The 20,135-nt window shown below is 51.4% G+C and overlaps 1 protein-coding gene across 2 annotated transcripts in view; it reads left to right on the top strand.

Moving 5' to 3' along the window:
- The first annotated feature begins 732 nt into the window (after positions 1 to 732).
- The window catches only part of PHF2 (PHD finger protein 2), an 88,343-nt gene continuing 68,940 nt past the window's right edge, over positions 733 to 20,135 (top strand). For both annotated transcript variants that reach the window (XM_015093025.4, XM_027964191.3), the window contains exon 1: positions 733 to 841. In XM_015093025.4, coding sequence (XP_014948511.3) covers positions 744 to 841 — 98 coding nt within the window. In that variant the 5' untranslated portion in view covers positions 733 to 743. The remainder of the gene's footprint in view (positions 842 to 20,135) is intronic.

The raw sequence follows: 20,135 nt of genomic DNA, 5'->3' as shown, positions 1-20,135 counted from the left end.
CTCCTCTAGGGTCTCCCCTGACACCCAGGGGTCTCCCAGACCTGCCTTCCCCTTGCACCCTCGGGCCACCTTCTACCCGAGGAATCCCCTGACCCACCTTCTTCAGGTGACGGCCTTCCAGCTCACCTTCTCCCCTTCAGGGGTCTCCTAGCCCACTTTCTCCCTTGGCAGGGTCTCCCCAGCCCACTCTCTCTCCCTGCAGGTCCCCCGACCCACCTTCTCCTGGCAGGGTCTTCTGGTCCCTCTTCTCCCCCAGCACGATTCCCCCGGACCACTTTCTCCCCCGGCAGAGGGGTACCCCGGCCCGCCTTCCCCGCGGTCCCCGGCCCGCCTTCCCGCGGCGGGAGCGGCGGCCCTGGCTGGCGGGCGGAGGCGGCGCCACCCGGGGCGCTGACGTAGAGGCCGCTCGGCGGCCGGGGGTCCCTTCGGTGGGGCCGCGGCTCCCCGCCCGCCGCCCCCGCGCGTCCATTCCCTTTTGTGTCCCGCGCGCGGCCCGCTCCCCGCGCACACTCGCGCCCTGCGCCCCGCGGGCCGGCGGGCGGCTCCCGGCGCGGCCCTGCACCGCGCGCCCCGCTTTGTGTGGACGCGCCGGCCGGGTGCGCGCGGGCTGTCGTGCGCCCCCGGCCCCGTCCCCGGCCCCGGCTCCGGCCCCGGCCCCGGCCCCGGCCCCCGCCCGGCCCGGCCCGCCCGGCCCGACCCGGGAGCGCAGCGCGGGCCGAGGGGCGGGCGGGCGGCGCGCGAACATGGCGACGGTGCCCGTGTACTGCGTCTGCCGGCTCCCCTACGACGTTACCCGCTTCATGATCGAGTGCGACGCCTGCAAGGACTGGTTCCACGGCAGGTGAGCGCGCAGCCGCCCGGCCCCGGCCCCGGCCCCGGCCCCGATCCCCGGCCCCCGGGCCCCCGGCCCGCGGCCCCGGCCCGGTCCGGCGAGCGCCCTGCAGGCCCCCGCCCGCCGCCTCCCGCCGGCCGCGCGCCCTTTTGTGCCCGGGGCGGGGGCCGGGGGCCGGGGCCGGTCGGGCGCCCCTCACCGCCGCGGCGCACAAAGCGGGTCCGCGGGGGGCGGCGGGCGGGGGCCGGGCCGGGAAGTTGGGGCGCCGAGCAGGCCGGACCGCCTGACAGCGGGCCCGCGGAGGCCGGGCTCCCGAGGCCCAGGCCCGGCGCCTCCCCCGCGAAGTTGCAGGAACTTTCCCCGCGCGGGCCCGGGAGACGCGCGAGTGGCGGGCTCGGACGCCGGCGGGGCTGGGACGGACGTGGGGCCCGGCCAGGTGGCGGCGGCGCGCCCACCCTCCGCCGCAGCCCGGAGCTCCGGCACCTTGTCCGGGAGGCAGGGACCCCTGCCCGGCCCCAGCGGGGCTCCTGGACCCGGCCGGCCTGCGCATCCCCGGCAGGAGTGTGGGTGACAGAATGGTGGGTCTGTGTGGGTGCTGCGGCTTTGCCGCCTCCTCTTTGGCCGTCACGTTTCCCCGTTCCCCTCCTCTGTGTTCCAGACACAGGCCCACCCTGGTTTTGACTTGACCTTCTGCTCTCAGAGGAAGATGGGGTGGGGGGAGGTGAAGCTTGGCCTTTGCCCGTGACCATGACCTGGCCCTGTGCCGAGTTTTCAAAAGCCAGAGGCCCCTTCCCACCCAGAAGTAAGTGGCAGAGGAGGAAGAGGAGGTGACCCTGGTGCCCAAACTGCTCCAACAGGTTCTCCTGTGTTTGGGCCTCAGCGGAACCGCCAGAGGCTGGCCAGGCTAGTGTGCCCTCCTAGGCTCCGGTCTTAGACCCAGCGGGAGCAGGGCTGGGGGCAAGAGACTGCGTGTGTGCTGGTAGGCGGTCCCTCAACTTCCAGAGAGAGGAGCCCCCCCCCCCCCCAACCCCGGTTTTAACTGTGGATGGGCGAGTGGCCCTTAAAGGTAGGTTGTGTTATCTACTTCTGACAGTTTGCATGTGTGGGGGCTAGGCAGCCAGATGTGACAGGGCTTGCTTAGGTTGGTCAGTGCCAAGCCTGAGTGCCTGTGACAGGGACACCAGTGAGGAGGGGTGAGACTCCATGGGATAGGAACTCCCACTGAGATCGTGGGGCTCCGGGGCTGCCTTTCCAGGACTGTGGAGACCCTGCAAAGTGGTGGAGGCTGGAGTGTGAGTGCTGGGCTCTGCCCAGAACAGTGCTGCTATGCACACCCACCAGTTGGCATCCTCTCAGAGTTCATGGCTGGATCAAGGGTGAGAGCTGCCATATGATCGTTCATGGCTCCTCAGGTCCAGAGATGCTGAGAAGCTGGCTGGGAGTGCCCTGAAAGTGGTGGGACCTCCCCCTCCTCCCCCACCCCTACCCAGGGCCTGCAAGCCTGCCCAAGGTGCCCAGGCTGGAGGAGTGTGAGGGCCTGGGAGGACCCTTGCCTGGCTTCCCTCCTTTCAGTTGGGCAGGCAAAGCCAGTTCTGAGCTGGACTTTGAGAAGGGGCGTAGTGAGTGGGAGGAGCGGAGGGGGTAGGGAGAGACCTGGGAGTGAGAGCAAGCAGGGGAAAGGGGCTGAGGGCTGGCCTGAGGCGATGGTGACATTTACTGGATTGGCTTAGGTAGAGACAGGGAGAAAGATGCGTTCTGACACCTCAAAGGGGATGTTTTGGGGAGGTCTTATCTCTTTATTTCTTATTTCTTATGTGAAGTCTTTGATTTTATCTGATATACACACAGATCATTTGATCAGCACAGATTCATTTCCACCTATGTGGGGTCACCCTATGGTCTGAAAGGGGCTGTGCTTCCCTTGTGCCAAGGGGCACATCTTCTCTGTATGTAATCAAGGGTCCCTTACAGAAGTGAGTGAACCCTGTGGGGCCAGAACTGCTCCTGTAGTCCTTAGTCCCCTGAGTGGCTCAGGGGAGGTGCTGTGATGAGAGAACATGGGGTCAGAGTTTGGGACCATTGTTGGCGAGGCTGGGCAAGGCTATATGCGGCCCTCACACCCCTGGGCAAACCTCCCACCTCTCTTGTCATGACCCTTCTCCACTGTGACAGAAAGGTGTGTGACATAATCCACAATGTTTCCAAATCTCCAGATATTCCTGGATGGATGACCCTCTACTCTTTTCAGATCCATGTACCGTCTGTACTGTTGTTCACTTCATATTCAAACATCTCAACTCACTTTCTAAAAGTTTAAATACTTTGTAACTTTTTATGTTGAGAGAATTTGAAGAGTTACAAAAAAAGGTACAATTTCCCTATACTCCACACCCTGCCTCCCCTGAAGTTAACATCTTATCAAATTATGTTGCAAGCATAGAAACAGGCAGAAACACTGGGGCCACACTGCTAACCAAGCTTCAGGCCTTGGGCAGATTTATTTAGTTCCAGGACCCCACATTGCATTTCACTCTGGTGTCTCCTTACTCTCCTGAATCTTTCTGTTCCAAGGAAACTTCGTATCATTCCCTGAAATAGAACATTAGTATAACTTGCTGTAGACAGTACTTGTAAAAATAAACATAACTGTGAAAGTAACAGGCTCCCTCTTGTTCCACCTGTGACCCTTCACATCCCTACAATGAACCCCCCTTTGGATGGATTGGAAGGGGGTCTCTGAGGTTACTTTCACTCCCAGTGGCCAACTCTTTGCTGGTAGGACTCTAGCAGCAGTGCCGACTGAGATCATGGTTGGGGCAGTCTCCTTCTACAGGGGAAGAACCTGCTCCCAGGATATGTCCACCATAGCAGGAAGCCTGGAGAACCCTGACTACCCCTTCTGGCATTCTCTGCGGCAGTCTTTCTGCTGGACTGAGCTGGTACTTGGGCAGCCAGGAAGGCAGGAGCTCGTGTTCCACCCTGTCTTGACCGTGACTGGTCACTCCTGGGACTAGGATAACTTGTCAACCCAATCTGCCTTCCTTGTACTCACTGCAGTGTCACCTGGAAATTGACTAGGAAGGGATGGATTTTGTGGCTGGGTGTCCTTAGAGCTGTCTTATGAGCAGAACAGATATGGCACTGCTCAGGCATTGGGAACCTTCCTCCTCAATAAGGGTGCCATGGGGCCAAGAAATGGGGGGCTTTTCATGCTTGTGCCTCCTGCCAGACCCTGTGTATCCCTCCATCCTTGCCTTTGGCAAGTCGTCTGACTGTAGACCAGTAGCTCTAGGGAGTGACCTGGACATCTCACCTTTTCACCATCTTGATGTGAAGAGTCTCTGTGGAAAATAGAAATGATTCTGTTGAAATATCAGAGATCCTGAAGCTTCCTGACCCTCTTTAAGTTCCTGTTGTATTAAGCTTGAAGGGTTTTTGGAAGCATAATCAGTAAAGTTGATTTTAAAGAGTTTGAAAGCTGAGGTGCAGTGCCAGTCCTTTAGAGGCAGAAGTTCCATTTATTCCTCAGCGAGTACTATGGGGTGTGTGTTCTGTGTGGGGTGCAGTGCTAGCTTTGTGGTTTCCTGGGGCTAACAAGGCAGATCCCCTTGCCTCTTACAGGTTTTCTTCTGTGGGAGTCAAACTTGTGGGCTGGGAGTTCCATCCCAGCCTGGGGAGTGTTTCAGAGCCAGAGGAAGCACTGTGTGGGGGTAGGGAGGCTGCATCAGGGACAGCCTGCAAGTGTGGCTGGAGACAGGAACCACTCTGGGGCACTGAGAAGAGCAGTGGTAGGAGGGGAATGAGGACTTGACAGGGATCTTCTGGATGCTGTGCACACAGCTGGGGAAGAGGACAAGGCCAGGAGTCCCTGCCCAGATGAGAGGTGACAGGTGGGACCTAGGGTGAGGACTGGGGTGGGGAGAAGGGGTTGAATTCTACAAGTACTCAAAGGTGGGCTGGCAAGACTTGCCTGATATAGATCCCCTCTGATTCCTGTGTGTTTGTCCTGCCGTCTGGAATCCACGTGCCCTCCTCGCCAGGGCCCTATCTGTGCCCATCCTCCCCAGGACTGGTTGGCCTTTGTGGGCTTTTGCCATGTCTTTCCCCCCACCCAGCCTTAAGCTTTTTAGGGCAGATCCTCTTCCTGGGTCCTTGGCCCTCATGGCTGCTCAGTACCACAGAGTGGGATGATGGCTGGCTCTGTTGGCCAGTGAACTACATGCACTTGGAGAGAAAGAAGGGCTTGCCAGGGCTCAGGCCTCAGTGCCGCAATCTGGGAGGGCAGAGCTGACAATTAAATCTGCCAACGTGAGATCCCTTAATATCGTGGGAAGTGCCATTCGCATGGCGACCGAGTTGTGGCATGTTTGACGTGGTTAGGAATAATGATTTGTCATTTTGAAATGAAGAATTCTCACTGAATGAGCTTAAGAAGTTCCAGAGGAGGTTGGGGGAATGTCCTGCCAAATTATAGAGGGCAGAACAGATATCCCCTGTCCATCCATCCTTGCCAAGTGAGATGAATCTCAAAGGAAGCTACTTGGAGCTCATGGTGATCACCAGAATGTTTGCTTTTATTGAAAATATTGGCCTGGAAGCATGCTTGATGTGAGCCTCTGCACTGCAGCCTACATTTGTTTGGGGCCTCTTGGGCTTAGGTGTGGCTGCAGATGGCCTGAGTTCAGGCAAAGTTTGGGATACTTGAAGTGGACCCCGCCACTCTCAGGTACCATCTGTGGGTCCATCCCCTCACCTCTGTGATCATGGCACCTGGCCATGTGGAGGGCCTTTTTCCAAAATAATGAGAAGTTTTGCTGTTAGGAGGGAGTGTTGGCCAGAAAATAATGTTCCACAACAACGTATGCTAGAAGAATCTAACTGCTAAGATTCCGGTGTGGGTAAAGCAAAGCTGTCAGTTGACTTCCAAGTGACTGATGTGAAATAGCACTGCAGGGCTCACCCTCTGTCTGGCCTTTATCGTGTCAGGAGTAGTTCCCAGTCATCCTTTTTTATCGGAGGCCCACGGTGGCCTCCCACTTCTAGCAGAGGGAGAGGGCCCCCGTCTCCTCACCCGCAGCTGGTGTACGCGTCTCTGCCAGAGGTGGGGGCACAAGTGGCATTTGGCATATTCTGGCTCAAGTGTGCTGGAAACTCCATACCTGTCCATGGGTTTGAAAATGCAATGTGGATAGAGACATCTTTGCAGCAGAAAGGCCACATCCAGTGGCAGGTAGGGAAGCTGGGCTCTGTGCAGCACCCTAGGTGTCTCAGGTGTACCCAGCAGCCCCCTCGCCTCCCACTTAGAGCCATGTCTCCATCTCTGCACCTTCCCTCCATGTCTCACTCCAGCTTCATTCCCTACTCCTGTCTGTCTCAGTTCTCAGCTTTTTGGCTTGGTGGTGAGGCTGCCAGTGCTCTTTGGAATGGGTCTTGGCCCTGTGCTTTAGGGCACAGGGTCTCTTCACTTCCCCTCAAAGTGCTGGGTCATCTGTGGAAAAATGTACTTAGAATTCCAGCCAGTGACTGGCTTTGCCTCTCAGCATAAGAACTGAAGGTCCTTGTGGTGTTTGTCCAGGCAAATGGAGAAACAAGCCTTTCATCCTTTTTAAAAAATTAGGGTGAAATTCACATACCATGAAATTAACTGTTTTATAAGTTTAAGTGTTAGTCGCTCAGTCATGCCCAACTCTTTGCGACCCCATGGACTGCAGCCCACCAGGCTCCTCTGTCCATGAGATTTTTCCAGGCAAGGATACTGGAGTGGGTTGTCATTTCCTTCTCCTGGGGATCTTTCCAACGCAGGGATCAAACCCTGGTCTCCTGCACCGCAGGCAGATTCTTTACTGACTAAGCTACAAGGGAAGCCCCTAGCGCACAGTTAATAGCATTTAGTACATTCAGGACATTTCACAGCTGTCCCCTCTGGCTAGGTTGTGAACATTTTTATCACCTCAGAAGAAAACCCATTAGACAACTTCCCCATTCCTCCTCCTGTCAGTCCTGGACAACCAGCCATCTGTTTTCTGTCCCTATGGATGTATCTATTCTGGACATTTCCTATAAATGGAATCATACTATATGTAGCCTTCTGTGTCTGTCTTCTTTCACTTAGCGTAATGTATTTTTAGGATCATCCACATTGTGGTGTGTATCAGACTTCATTGATTTTTTATGGCTGAATAATACTCCAGTGTAAGGATCTACCACAGTTTGTATATACATTCGTCTGTTTTTGGCTATTTGGGCTTTTTCCACCTCTGGCTGTTGTTAGTAGTGCTGCTGTGAACATTTGTGTACAAATATTTGTTTGAAGACTTGTTTTCAATTGTTTAGGGAATTGCTGGGTCATATGCTTAGTCTATGTTTAACTTTTTGAGTAACCAGCAAACTGTTTTTCCACAGCAGCTGCACCATTTTACATTCTTACCATCAATGTGGGAGCAATCTGATTTCTCTTCATCCTTACCAACACGTTGTTTTCCATTTTTAAAATTATGGGCGTGCTAGTGGGTGAGAGGTGGTATCTCATTATGATTTCGGTTTGCATTTCCATAATGGCCGATGATGTTGAGTATGTTCTCACACACTTGTCCATTTACATATCTTCTTTGGAGAAATGTCTGTTGAAACAGGTTGCCCATTTGAATTTTTTTTTAAATTTTAAGAGTTCTTTATATATTCTGGACAATAGACCCTTATCAGATACAAAATCTGCATGTGTTTTCCATTCTATGGGTTGTCTTCACTTCTGTGTTAATGCCCGTTGATGCACAAATATTTTTAATTTTGATGAAGTCTAATTGGTCTTTTTCTTCTGTTGCTTATGCTTTGGGTGTTATATCTAAGAATCCATTGCCAGATCTGGAGGCCATGAAGATTTACCCCTTTGATTTCTTCTCAGAGTTTTACAGTTTTAGCTCTTATATTTCGTTTTTGACTCATTTTCAGTTAATTTTTATATATGACTTGAAATATGGATCCAACATCATTTGTTTGCATGTGGATGTCCAGTTGTCCCAGAACCATTTGTTGAAAAGACTATTTTTTCCCTGCAGAAAGTCTTGGTAGCCTTGCTGAAACTTGTTTGACCATATACCCGAGGATTCTGTACTCTGTTCCATCCATTGGTCTATATGTCTGTCCTCATGCTAGTACCACACTGTTTTGGTTACTGTAGCTTTGTAGTAATTTGGAAGTGTGAGACTTCCAACCTTGTTCTTTTTAAAATTTTTTTGAATTTTTGGGACTCCTTGCAAAATCCATATGAATTTGAGAATTGGCTTCTCCATTTCTGCAAAAAAGGGCTTTTGGAATTTTGACAGGGATTGCATTGAATCTGTAGATTGCTTTGGGTAGTATTGACATCTTATTATTAACATCTTCTGATGTATGAGCATGGGGTGTCTTTCCATTTATTTAGATTTAGGTATTCCCTGATTACTTTCAGCAATGTTTTGTAGTTTTCAGTGTACAAGTTTTAAATTTCTTGATTAAGTTTATCCCTAGGTACCCCGTCCTCTTGGATGCAACTGTGAGTAGGATTATTTTTGTAGTATCTTTTTTGTATTGTTTATTTGCTAGTGCTTTTACACATTAAAAAAAAAAAAATCACCTTTTAACATGTGGCAGTGAAATTTCCTGAACCAGACATTCTTGGGGTGGAGGTGCTGAGGTATGCACACGCTCAGCTGCACGCCTTTGGATGTCGTGTGTCCAGAGTGTCTGCATGCCTTGGGAGGGGTGCCACTTTCCTTTTTAATCTTAAGTGTTCATTGAGCCTTCCCTCTGTCACATCCTGAGTTAGGCATTTTTCATACACATGTGGTGGGGGTGCTTCTTGTGTTGTCTGGGGATTGCCATGCAGGTCTCTGTATCCTTTATGGTGACTGTTGAGGAAGCTGCAGCTGAGTAGTCAGGGCTTGCTGCTGGTCTTACAGTGTATGTGGCCTTGCTGACCTTCCCACTGCCTCTGAGTGCTTGGTAGTGGGCCTTTCTGATTGAGAGGCAAGCAAGCTGAGGCTAGAAAGATCAGCTCTCTGAGGTCAACACTACAACATGATAGGCTGGGACAACAGCAGCTCCCTCTACCAATGCCCCTTCATTGATGTAAATGACAAGGTTCAGTGCCCGAGACCCCAGAAGGCGAGAGTTCCCAGCAGTTGTGAACCTGCGGGTTGGGTCAGCACTGTTCCTTGGGCTGAGCAGGGCATGAGGGCAGAGAATAAGCTCCTGGGATGGTAGTGCAAGCTGCTGACTAAACCACGAGCTTTATGCTGGGGTAGGCCACTTGCCCAGGAAACTTTGGGCACAGTCTGGCTGGGTGCATCTGGGTCTGGGTCCCTCCAGTAGGGTGCCGTTTTCTGCTTCACATAGAAGTGCAGGGTGGAACTTATTTCTTGTGCTCTACACAGCATGGGCTGGGCATAGGTCCCATGGTACTGGATAAGTGTGAGTGGCTGGATAGGCCTTGGAGACTGCCCTGGGGCCAGGTCTGAGCTCAGAGATGCCTCCCCCTGGGACAGCCAGGCTTGGGCTGGTAATCCCAGACTGATGCATGATCAGCCCAGCTACATGGACTCTGATACTTGAAAATCTTTTTGAAACTTTGTGACTTTGCCTCTCATTTTATCCAGCTCCTAAGAACTGCCCCCAGATCAGAGTCTGGATGTGAATCCCAGCAAGGTTGGGCTGAAAGGGGAGTGAGAAAGTGCTTTTTGGGAACAGTGGGGGCACATAGGCCCTTCCCTGCCCAGGCTCTGTCTCACCACCCTCCTGGGCTGACTTGCTGTCACCTGGAGAGATGACACAGATATAGGTGTTCAGCCCCCATCTCCTGCAGAAGTGGCTGAGGCCTGGGGTCCTGTGCAGTATCACTCTGGGCATCCTGGGACAATCAAGAAACTGCGGCCTGATCCAGTCTGCCTCCCAGATGAACAAGGCCCAGGGAGGTGTGTAGTGAGCTCCCCAAGAGGACTCCCCAGACCCTCTAGGGAGGGAGATCCCATGGCACCCCTTGAAGCAACACAGGGGGTGTGCATCAGAGCTGAGATGGGTTCTCACTAAATATCCTTCTGCTGACGTTTGCAAAACTCCAGGGTTAGTTGCCTTTGTTGGTACTTATGAAATCTCTTTCCTGGAAATTTAAGATAACTATGGCTAATCTCCCAGCTGTTTTGGAGCTATTGCTCATAAAAAAGGGGGTGCCTGGGAGTGGTAATGCCTCATTGCTCCCACCAAGATACTTTCTGTCATCCCCTTGTTCTTTCAGCAGCTCCCTGAGGGCACTACACTTGGGTCTGCTTAGGAGAATCTGGCTTGGAGAGGGCCAGCAGCCTGCCTGGGTCACTGGCTGATAAGTGGCACGTGGGGCTTTGCCACCCTGCCTTCCCCTTGGCAAGTTCAAAGTCTGGCAGGCACTGCTTCATCCATGCTGTTGGAGGGTGAAAGTCTTAGCTGCTCTTCGGTCTTGTGGTTCTCATGATACCCTGTTGTCATGGTGACCTTTTGATCCCAGTTTGGGTACTTATATAGCCGACCCCCATCCAATCCTGGTACTGCCCCTGGACCTCTCCAGCATCCCTCTCAGAATTCTGGGCCCCTGTCTGCCAGAATCTCTGCCCCTGCCCAGTGTGTAAGCATCCGGTATTTGCATTTCGGTCCCTGGCTCCAGAAGGGGAGGTGGACAGGTGAACCTGGGAGTGACTTACTAAGTAGGGGTGGGGCATCTTTGTGAGTCTAAGGCCCATGTTGTATTATATCCCCTCACTTCACTGGGCCACAGCTAGGTGTGGGACTAGGGCTCTGAGGACCTTTTACCTAGGTTCTGCCTCAAAAGCCGTGCTTTCCCAGACCCTGCATGCCATGTCCCAGTCCTGCCCATCCGGTCCCCTTCTCCAGCTTCCCAGGGCACGAGGTTCCTTTCCTTTGCTCCACAGACAGTGTGACCCTCTGGAATAGAAGGTGGGTGTTGGTGGGACTAGAGAGCACCATGTGGCTCTGCTCCTTCCGGCGCTCAGCGGCCGAGGACCGGAGGTGCAGCCCTGCGTGATCCTTCTGCAGAGCAGCCATCCCAGTCTCAGGGCTGTGAAAAAAGCAAGTGCTGGATTGAAGCTTGGAGAAAGAGGTGGACAGATCTGCATTCAATTTGAGAAAAAACTTTTTGATAATTGAAATTGGCCCCAGACTGGACTGTCTGGGGAAGTGTACCATGCACGTTAGAGCAGGATCTCTCCATCTGGGCTCTGTGGACACTGGGACCAGAAAGTTCTTTGCTCTGTGGGATGTGGAGCAACCCTGGCCTCAGCCTACTAATCCAGAAGCACCTGCCCCTCAGTTGTGACAGCAAAAGTACCTCTAGGCATAGGCCGATGTCCTTCGGGAGATACAGTTGTCCCTGGTGGAGGAGAAGAGGTGACTGAACATCTGCAGAAACATATTCACTTTCGTTGGGTGGAAAATGGAGCTTCTGACCCCTCTTCTTTTTTTATGTTTATTGTGATAGGAATAACTGCATTTATTCACTTAAAAATAGTTATTTGAACAAATTTGCAAGTGGGACCTGGCTTTTTAAAAAGGAGTGTGAAGGAATCGGTAGTGAAAAGTTATCTTCTCTCCAGAACCAACTCGATTGCAGCTCTTTAGGAAAAGCTCCAGGGAGATCTCTGTTTATACAGCGTTTGTGTGGTGAAGCCGCCCGCTTGCCCTTTCCTCAGGCATGCAGGCGCATAGGCGCATGCTGCGGGCACGGGTCTGCCTGGGACAGGGGTCTCAGAGGGCTCCGCTGTGCCGTCTGTGCTCAGGGATGCATTGTTTTCCTGACTCCTCGGTCCTGGTTGGCGTTAAGCTTGCATCTCATCTGTAGCAACTGCGGTTTTGCGCAGGGACCATCCTGGTACATACAGTAATGTGTACATGTACAACTTTTATCTGTTGGATAAATCCCAAGATATAAGGCTGCTGAGTTGAAGGGGACAGCATTATAGGTTTTAAAATTGCCAGATAGGTTGTACAGATTTCTCTACACACTGGCAACACATTTTCTGAACTTTTTAATTTTTTTTTGTCAACTGTGTCTAGAAGGTGAAAAACTGTTTCCTCACTGTGGTTTTAGAGTGCAGGTTTTATATATTATTATTTCAGTTTGTAGTTGTCTAGTTATTAATTCACTTTTAAATTCTTTTCACCCTGCAATTGTAGGATTTTGGAAATGGCCCTGATGCTTTCTAATAAAATCTGAGAAGTAAAATGAGAGGCAGCCTTCTTCTGTTGGTCAGGGCAGGGTGGGATGGGGGTGTCACTCCCATGCTCTCCCTCCTCCTGCTCCAATAGTACTCTGAGCCCCTGCAAACCTTTAGGACTGGCAGAGGGTGAAAGCTCACTTGTTTGTTAAATATCTCCCTTCCTTTTAAAAATAATTTCATTTATTTATTTTGCTGTGCTAGGTCTTTGTTGCTGCGAAGGCTTTTCTGTAGTTGCAGCGAGCAGGGGCTACTCACTAGTTTCAGTGCATGGGCTTCCCATTACGTGGCTTCTCTTACTGCGGAGCACAGCCTCTAGGGCGTGCGGACTTCAGTTGTTTTGGCTCCCAGGCTCTAGAGCACAGGCTCAATAGTTGTGATGCACAGGCTTAATTGCTCTGTGGCTTGTGAGTTTTTCCTGGATCAGGGATCGAACCCATGTCGCCTTCATTGGCAGGTGGATTCTTTACCATTGAGCCACCAGGGAAGCCTCCCCCGACCTCTCCTTTGCTTTTGAGTCTTATTGTGAGGTCAGCCTCATTTGCTTTTCTTTCTTTTTTTTTTTTTTTTTTGCTTTTATTTCTTTATGAACTTTTATTTTAGACTTGTTCTAGGTTTGTAGACAATTTGGAGCCTTGGTTGAGTTTGTGCATACCCTGGCTTAGTTTCCCTGATTGTTAGCGTCTCACATCACTGCCCTACCCTGGTCACAGAGCAGGAGTTCATGCTGTTCCATTGCCATACACTCCCAACTCCTGGTCCTCCCCACAGAAGCAGGTTTGCTGGAGGCCTCGCGTGCCTTGTTCTGGCCTCTCAGATCCCTTTGTCCTCTGATCCTGACACTGAAGACCCTCCAAAGTTTGTGTACCTTTAAGGAGCCATGTCTGCGGCATGTGTGACTTCCTCGTGGCACCTTCACACACCCCTAAGCTTGGGACCCCAGCCCCAATATGGGCACTCTAACTGCTCTTGGGGCTGTCTGTGCTCCTGTGAGAGAGCTGGGCCCCATGGTGGTCCCTGCGGCACAGACATGGGGTGTATTCCACGTGGTCCTGATCACAAAGGCTGCCATTTAGGATCATGGTGCTGCTCCCCTTTCACAGTTTCTTCTAGATCTCAGACTTCTTTTACTAGATTTCAAACTACTCTTTGGAAAAGAAAGATGTAATTAGAGTGGTCTTTTGCCCCTCCTCTCTGAAAAGCTGAGAGAGTGGTCGCTCCCCAACCTGGTGCCCTGCCTTAGGGACCAATGTTAGCACCATCCAGACACTTCAGTGGCTGCTGCCTTCTGGACACACCACTGGAGTAGGATGTGCGAGTAGGGGTGTCCCAGGGAGCATTTGGTCCAGGCCCTTCTTTTGCAAACGAAAAATGGAGCTCTTTCCATACCCTGGGGCATTCCCCACAGATGGGCTGGAACCCTCTTGGTTGGTTCTGCCCTTGGGAAGGCCCCCTGCCGCCAGTGCTAAGAAGCACACGTTTGAGTGCTGGAAGCCCTGTATCCTCTGTGACTTCAGTGAATGATGACTGTGAGCCCCTATTCGCCTTGTGGTCGGGCTGCCTATCAGCAGTGGGAGGCTGTGACCAACTGGCCTTGAGGTTCTGGGGTCAGTAGGGGGTGGCCCAATGCTGTTCTGCTAGAGGCGTGCCCGCTGCTGGGCTATCCTGCTGGAGCCTGCCCTTTCTGCCTGCCCTTTTGCCCCGTCCGCAGAGCCTCTATCACCCAGGAGGCCTGGCCAGCTCCCTGAGGTCCCTTGCTGGAACGGTAGATCAGGATCCAGCCTATCTTCGACACCCTCTGCCACCCCAGAGCTGGTCACTAGGGGCCTGAGGGATGGCAGAGCTGGGCCTGGTTGTGTCCTTGCCACTTCCCTGCTGACACTCTGGGATTCCAGGATTCAGTTCATTTTTAAACTCCTGGGGGAGTCCCTGCACAGATGGTCCCTGTGCTGGGGCCGCGGGTCTGGATGATGGCCCACGGTCACAGCACCCGGTTGTACTGGGGGTCCTCTGGGAGTGGACAGTCACCTTGCAGAGCTGGCCTGTTCACCGTAATCTGCACGCATTGGGAGTTAGTGAAGGAAAAGGCTCTTGGCGAAGCCACCCGGCAGCAATTGGCAGCCTGCCATTCTTACCAGTCGCTTGGCAGGAGAATCTTCAAGGCCTTTCCGGAAGTGTCCTGTCTGTGGGGTGGAACCATGGACACGGCCTAGTGTGCTTGTGCTTGCTGGTATCGTCAGCGTCGGATGGACAGAGGGCCCTGGTGCCCCTGTACAGTGAGATCTAAGGTCTTGTGTGCCTCATCTCATCCGCAGGTCCTGTTCCAGGAGCCAGGTGAGGCCCCTGACTTAGGCTGGATGTGGTCAAGCGCAGCCAGAGTCCTTTCCCCATGCTCATTGCCAGTGGCTATGCTGGCTGCTGTTTGTCCCTTGAGGCCCAGCTTATACCATCCTAGCCTCATGGCCTGGTCCCTTCTGGGATAGGGTCCGTCAAAAGGCGCATCATAAGATGCTCATCTCAGAGGGCTGCAGCACATGCCTGCTCCTGGCCCCACACCTTTTTGTGTGCCTTCTGAGAGTCTGGAGCAAGGGCCCACTGGAGTCCATCCAAGTTTCCATATCCTGATATTTGCTTTTCTTGCCCTCTATGGTAAACACATGAACACACACATACACACACAGACACCAAAAAGAAAAAAAAAAAAAAAAAGAAAGCAAAGGACAGATATTAGAATGTTTCAGCAGGATAGAAGCACACCAGTTAGTCCTCCATCCGGATGTAGCCACACTACAACCAGAGCACACCCTTCATCTGCGCTGTCACCTGGAGGGTCACAAGGAGCTGGATCCCAGGCCCTACCCCTAAATACCTTCCAAGGGATATGTTAGGGGCTGAGGACAGGCACCTCACCTCCCTGGGGCTAGAGTGTTATTTCTGTTGATATGACCTTGGATTGCATTTGCTCTCAGGTCAAATTTGTCTTCCCAGACACCTTGTGAGTCTCTGAGGGTTTTATCCAGATGGAAGGCTGTAACTCCCAGAGCTTCTATTTGCTCTATATCTGCATACAATTGGTTTCCTTAGAAACTGCTGGAATAAATGCTCCAGAACCTGCTTCTGATTTTTAAAGAGAACATGTCATTTATCTGGAATATCTATTAAAAATTCACCAGAACAGGTTTAAAAATATATAAAGAGACATTTTGAATATTCATTTACTATATCAAGGATTCTAGACTCTTATTAGATTGAGGGGATGATTAAATAAATTATAATGTACTCACAATAGGAAATTATTCAGTCACAAACAGTGGATGTTTATGACAAGATTTTAATGATATGGGAAAACATTTATGCTATAATATTAAATAGGAAAATAAAACAAGATGCTATATTGTCTATATAGGATGTTAGTTGGTATGAATCAATTAAAACAGAAGACATGCTGGAAGAAAATGTTAAGAGGGTTGAGAGTGTATTTTTTTCCTGTTGCTTTCATACTTATTTGTACTTTTCAACTTGTTTTCTAGGCACATAAGGTTACTTTTATAATCAGAACTAAAATAAGCATGAAAATAAGATTGTCAGAGTGTAGAGGTCATCCTGCCCTTCCTCGCATTTCACAGGTTTTGTTGACTATGGTAAGGCCCCTGTATATGAACAAGCTCTGTTCTGAGAGCAGGTTTGTAAGTTCAATGAATTTAGCCTAGGTACCTAACTAACACAATTGGCTATATAGTACTATACTATGATAGATTTATATTACTTTTCACACAAATAATACATAACAAACAAATGCAAAAAATAAATACCATATTTTTAATCTTACAGTGCAGTACCTTAAAAAGTACAGTAGTGCCAGCTATATTGCCCCTGCTTTTACGCTTGCTTCCAGACACCTTGGGCTTGAAACAGACACTGTGCTACGGAGCTCTATACAGTACTGTAGCAAAGTACACAAAAGCACAACTACTTGTAGGCAATGCACGCACATGACACGTGTGTGATTGTACCTGAGAATGCACATTCGCATCTTTTAAAGTTCTCGAGTTGAAGGTTCCTATGTAGGGGACTTACTCTATAGGTTTTATAGACACTTGGGAATGAGTGTCTCCCAACCTCATAGCCGCCTGGAAGCTAGGCTGAGGGCAGCCTTCTTTAGGACCCTTGACTCTGAAGGTCCTTCAAGCAACCTTTCTTCTGATGCTATCCCCCTAGCCCCCAGTAATGCATAGTAGCCTGGCCTGCAACCTGTCTGCTGAGAACAGGCTCCATCTGCCACCCAAGAGCCCTGTCACGCCCAAGCATCTTTCTGCAAGTGGAACTTCAAGCCTCATAGGACCCTGTACCCACTTTGGATCTCCCAGGGATGGGGCCTCAGGCTAATGGGTTGAGGTAGGCCCCTCAGCTAACTAGGAGCAGTGACTGAAGCCCTGTGACTAGTTCCCAAAGCAGCAGGACCATCCTGTCACCAGCTGCTCTCATGTTGGAGTGTCCCACTAGATGGGGACCAAGAGTGCAGCCCGCTTTGGAGGGCAGAGCCTGTAAGCTAAGCTCCCTCTGGTCTGTCCTCACATTTCCCTCCTTTTGACTGGTGGCTAAGCCCCTAGTTACTGCGCTCCATGTGAGGGATGAGCAAGTGGGGCCTCAGTGCCCCAAAATGTGGTTTGCAAGGGTGACGGGGGTCTGACCCAAGAGGGGGCCCTTGGGGAGATACCAGTGGACACCAGCCCCACCAGACATGCTGAAGGCACAGAGCTTTAAAAAGCCATTACTTAGACATGCGAAATAGTTACTCATATACACTTGGATACTGCTGCTGCTGCTGCTGTCGCTTCAGTTGTGTCCGACTCTGTGCGACCCCATAGACAGCAACCCACCAGGCTCTCCCGTCCCTGGGATTCTCCAGGAAAGAACACTGGAGTGGGTTGCCATTTCCTTCTCCAATGCATGAAAGTGAAAAGTGAAAGTGAAGTCGCTCAGTCATGTCTGACTCTTTGTGACCCCCTTGACTGCAGCCTTCCGGGCTCCTCCGTCCATGGGATTTTCCAGGCAAGAACACTGGAGTGGGGTGCCATCGTCTTCTCCACACTTGGATAGTAACAGATACTAAATTATTAGAGTAACCTAAGGCCAAAAGTATGGAGAGCTACTTTCAATTGGATCTACTTTAGGAATGATAGCAAAGAATTCTGAAAATACAATGTAAGCCTTAAGAGATTTAGGATTTGGTGTTATAGAAAATATTTCCTGACCATATTCAATGTGTGACCATTCATTTTCAAAATGCCGATTCTGGAATGCCCTGAGAACGTGTGCATCTGTGTGTCTGTGCACATGTCCTTTCTGAGTGTGCCAGGTGGCACTTTGCAGTGCACAGCGAAGAACATCCTTCAGATGCACCCACCGGGCACATGTCCTTTTCCAAGTCTGTGTGGCCACACAGCTGGTTTGCACCAAATATGTGCATATTCAAAGATGCCCTATTTTTTCTTATACATTTTACAAAATTCAGTTTTATTCTTTCCAGCTTGATTGGGTTATGATCGACAAAATTGTAATATATTTAAAGTGTACAATGTGATGATTCAATATAGGTATACATTGTGAAAAGATTCCTACAGTTGAGTCAGTTAACATATCCATCATCTCACATAGTTAATCCTTTTTTTTTTTTTTTTTTTGGTGGGATCACAAGTTTTAATCTCTTGGCAAATTTCAGTTATATAATATAGTATTATGAACGCTAGACTTTGCCCTTTTACTGGCCTCCCCCACTCCCCACAAATATGCCTTGTCTTGGAGTGATGGTAGACCTGGGATTCCAAGATGACCCCATCAAACAGAAAGTCAACGTCCCTAAGTTAACTCACTTTCTCAACTTCACCGAGCTCATATTACTGTTAATTTTACTCCCATCACACAGGTGATACTGTACTGTTTCAGATTTGATAACTGGTTTCTGTTTGAGTTGTGTCTGTGGCAGCCAGCAGAAGTGGACATTTTCCCGGTTGCTCAGTTTCTGACCGTCCATCCTTTTGGGTGAGCTGAACCCAGCTGTTCCTGACTTTTCTTTTGAGCCAGGCTCCTGCTCTCCTGTTTTCTGGATATGGAGTCTGTGCTGAGACAGCTGCAGGGTGCTTGAAGCAGAAGAGGCAGAACCAGGTTGAGTGGGTGGCTATCCTGGGGGGCAACCTTGAACAGCTGTGAGTGAGGAGAAGTCAAGGAGCTTTGCTTGTTTCTATCAGGACTCTGTGCCCAGAACAGGAGGGAGGGAAACTGCGTGTAGCCCTGGGTCAGCAACCCAAAGGGGTCTGGAGGTGCCCACTGAGAACCAGAGCAGAGACTGCCCTGTGGAGACTGGTAGCCTTGTTGGGCCTTGCCTTTTCCACCTAGCCCAGTCCCGTGTTGCACCTGGCAGGTACTGGGGCTCTGGAAATGATGAGCAAGCTGTCAGGTGTGGCTCATACCTCTGTAGGAGAAGATGATGTCAAATACTTTCCCAGCCCTAAAGTCCTGCACTTCTTGAATGGGATTGTTTTCTATGGTTGGGTGGGTCTATCCTGGGGAGAGAGAGGGTGTCTGGTCATTGCAGCTGGCCCCCAGAGCTTTGAGGAGCTGGTGGGCAGGGCCAGTGGGTAGAGTTGTTCTAGCTTCTTGGGGGCTTCCCTTCTGGGAAGCCGACACCTGAAGGTGTGTCTCTGGACAGAGTTAAGGAAATTGTGCCTGAGAGTCTCAGAATTTCTGCCAAATCCTAAAAAAAATAAAAAGTGCCTGGCTCCAAGGTACTGGGCGGTGTGCAGCAGGTGTACATTCTGGGACCTTTGTTCTGGCTCCTCTTTGCTCCTGGACCCCCACCTGCTGGCCACGGGAAGGAGGAAGACAGAGCTCCAGAAGGAAGGAGAGCAGAGGCTGCCAAACCTCAGTTTCCCTAGCGGAGTTGGAAGCAGCTGCTGCTGGGTGTGAGGGGCGGTGGACACGCAGTGCCCAGCATGGTGTGGCTCAACAGCTCTGCTTATATTGAGACGTGAGAGAGGGCTGAGTGTTCTGAGGTCTGCTGGGGAAAGGCCTCTGTTGTCTCTCGGAGGAACCTCGCACTTTCTCTCAGGAGTCTGGGACCTAGCCTGTAGGTGACATTTCAGTTTCCCAGCTGCTGAAGCCCTGTCATTCATCCCTTACTGCATTTGTGGACTCTTTCAACCTCCCTTTCTATTCAGTGTGGGAAATATGCATATAGCCATGAGTAGGGGGTTTTAAAGAACTCTACTCTTCCTAGCTCTCTGTTTCTCTAATTTTCCAACTCCTTCCCTGTCCAGGAGGGCACCTCAGCCTGGCATCTTCCTCCTCTAAGCACCCAGAAGGGGGATGACCGGGTGTGTACCATGGTGCTCAGGAGCACCCTTTAAGTTTCAACACTTCATGCAGCTCAACTCACAGGCCTCTGCATTTCATCTTTCCGGAGGGCCAGCCGGTCTGCCCCTGTAGCCTTTGGCTGCTCAGCCTTGGTGGGAGGCCTGCTGCCTGTCTCATGACCACCAAAGTCCAGAGGCCCCTAAGAGAAGACAGGAGAGCCTGATCCCTTCAGGCACAAAGCCCACTGTGAACCCTGTTTATTCTGACAGGTGAGAATCAGGCTGACTGATAATGATGACGCCAATTCCCTATGAGTGTGGCTACGCTTCATGGGAGCCTTGCAGCCTTGCCGACTTCCTCGTTGCCAGATTGTTGACGCTTGGCTCCCATCCCACCAGAAAGGCCATGACAAGGGGCATTGGGTATTTGCAAGGGATGGGCAGCCAGCAGGGACCCCATGAGCTGGATGGAACTTCCACAGGTGGGGGTGATGAGCACCAGTCTCAGAGTGCTGTGCCCCTGCGGGTCCTGGCCCTGGTGGCTGTCCTCTGGAGGAGGGCATGGCCCTGCATCCTGGCCCTTCCTGGGAGGCCCCGCCCACCTTTCAGGCTGTGAGAAGGCCCAGCAGGGTGGCCCTGAGGCTTGGGGTGGGGTCCCCTTGGCTGGGAAGATGGGCTGAAGAGGAGCACTACAGGCTTTTAGGCCAGGCTGGC

This window comes from Ovis aries, chromosome 2 (genome assembly GCF_016772045.2).
Source record: "Ovis aries strain OAR_USU_Benz2616 breed Rambouillet chromosome 2, ARS-UI_Ramb_v3.0, whole genome shotgun sequence".
Lineage (NCBI taxonomy): Eukaryota > Metazoa > Chordata > Mammalia > Artiodactyla > Bovidae > Ovis > Ovis aries.
Note: the sequence above shows the minus strand (reverse complement) of the source record. Positions and strands in the feature narration are given on the sequence as shown.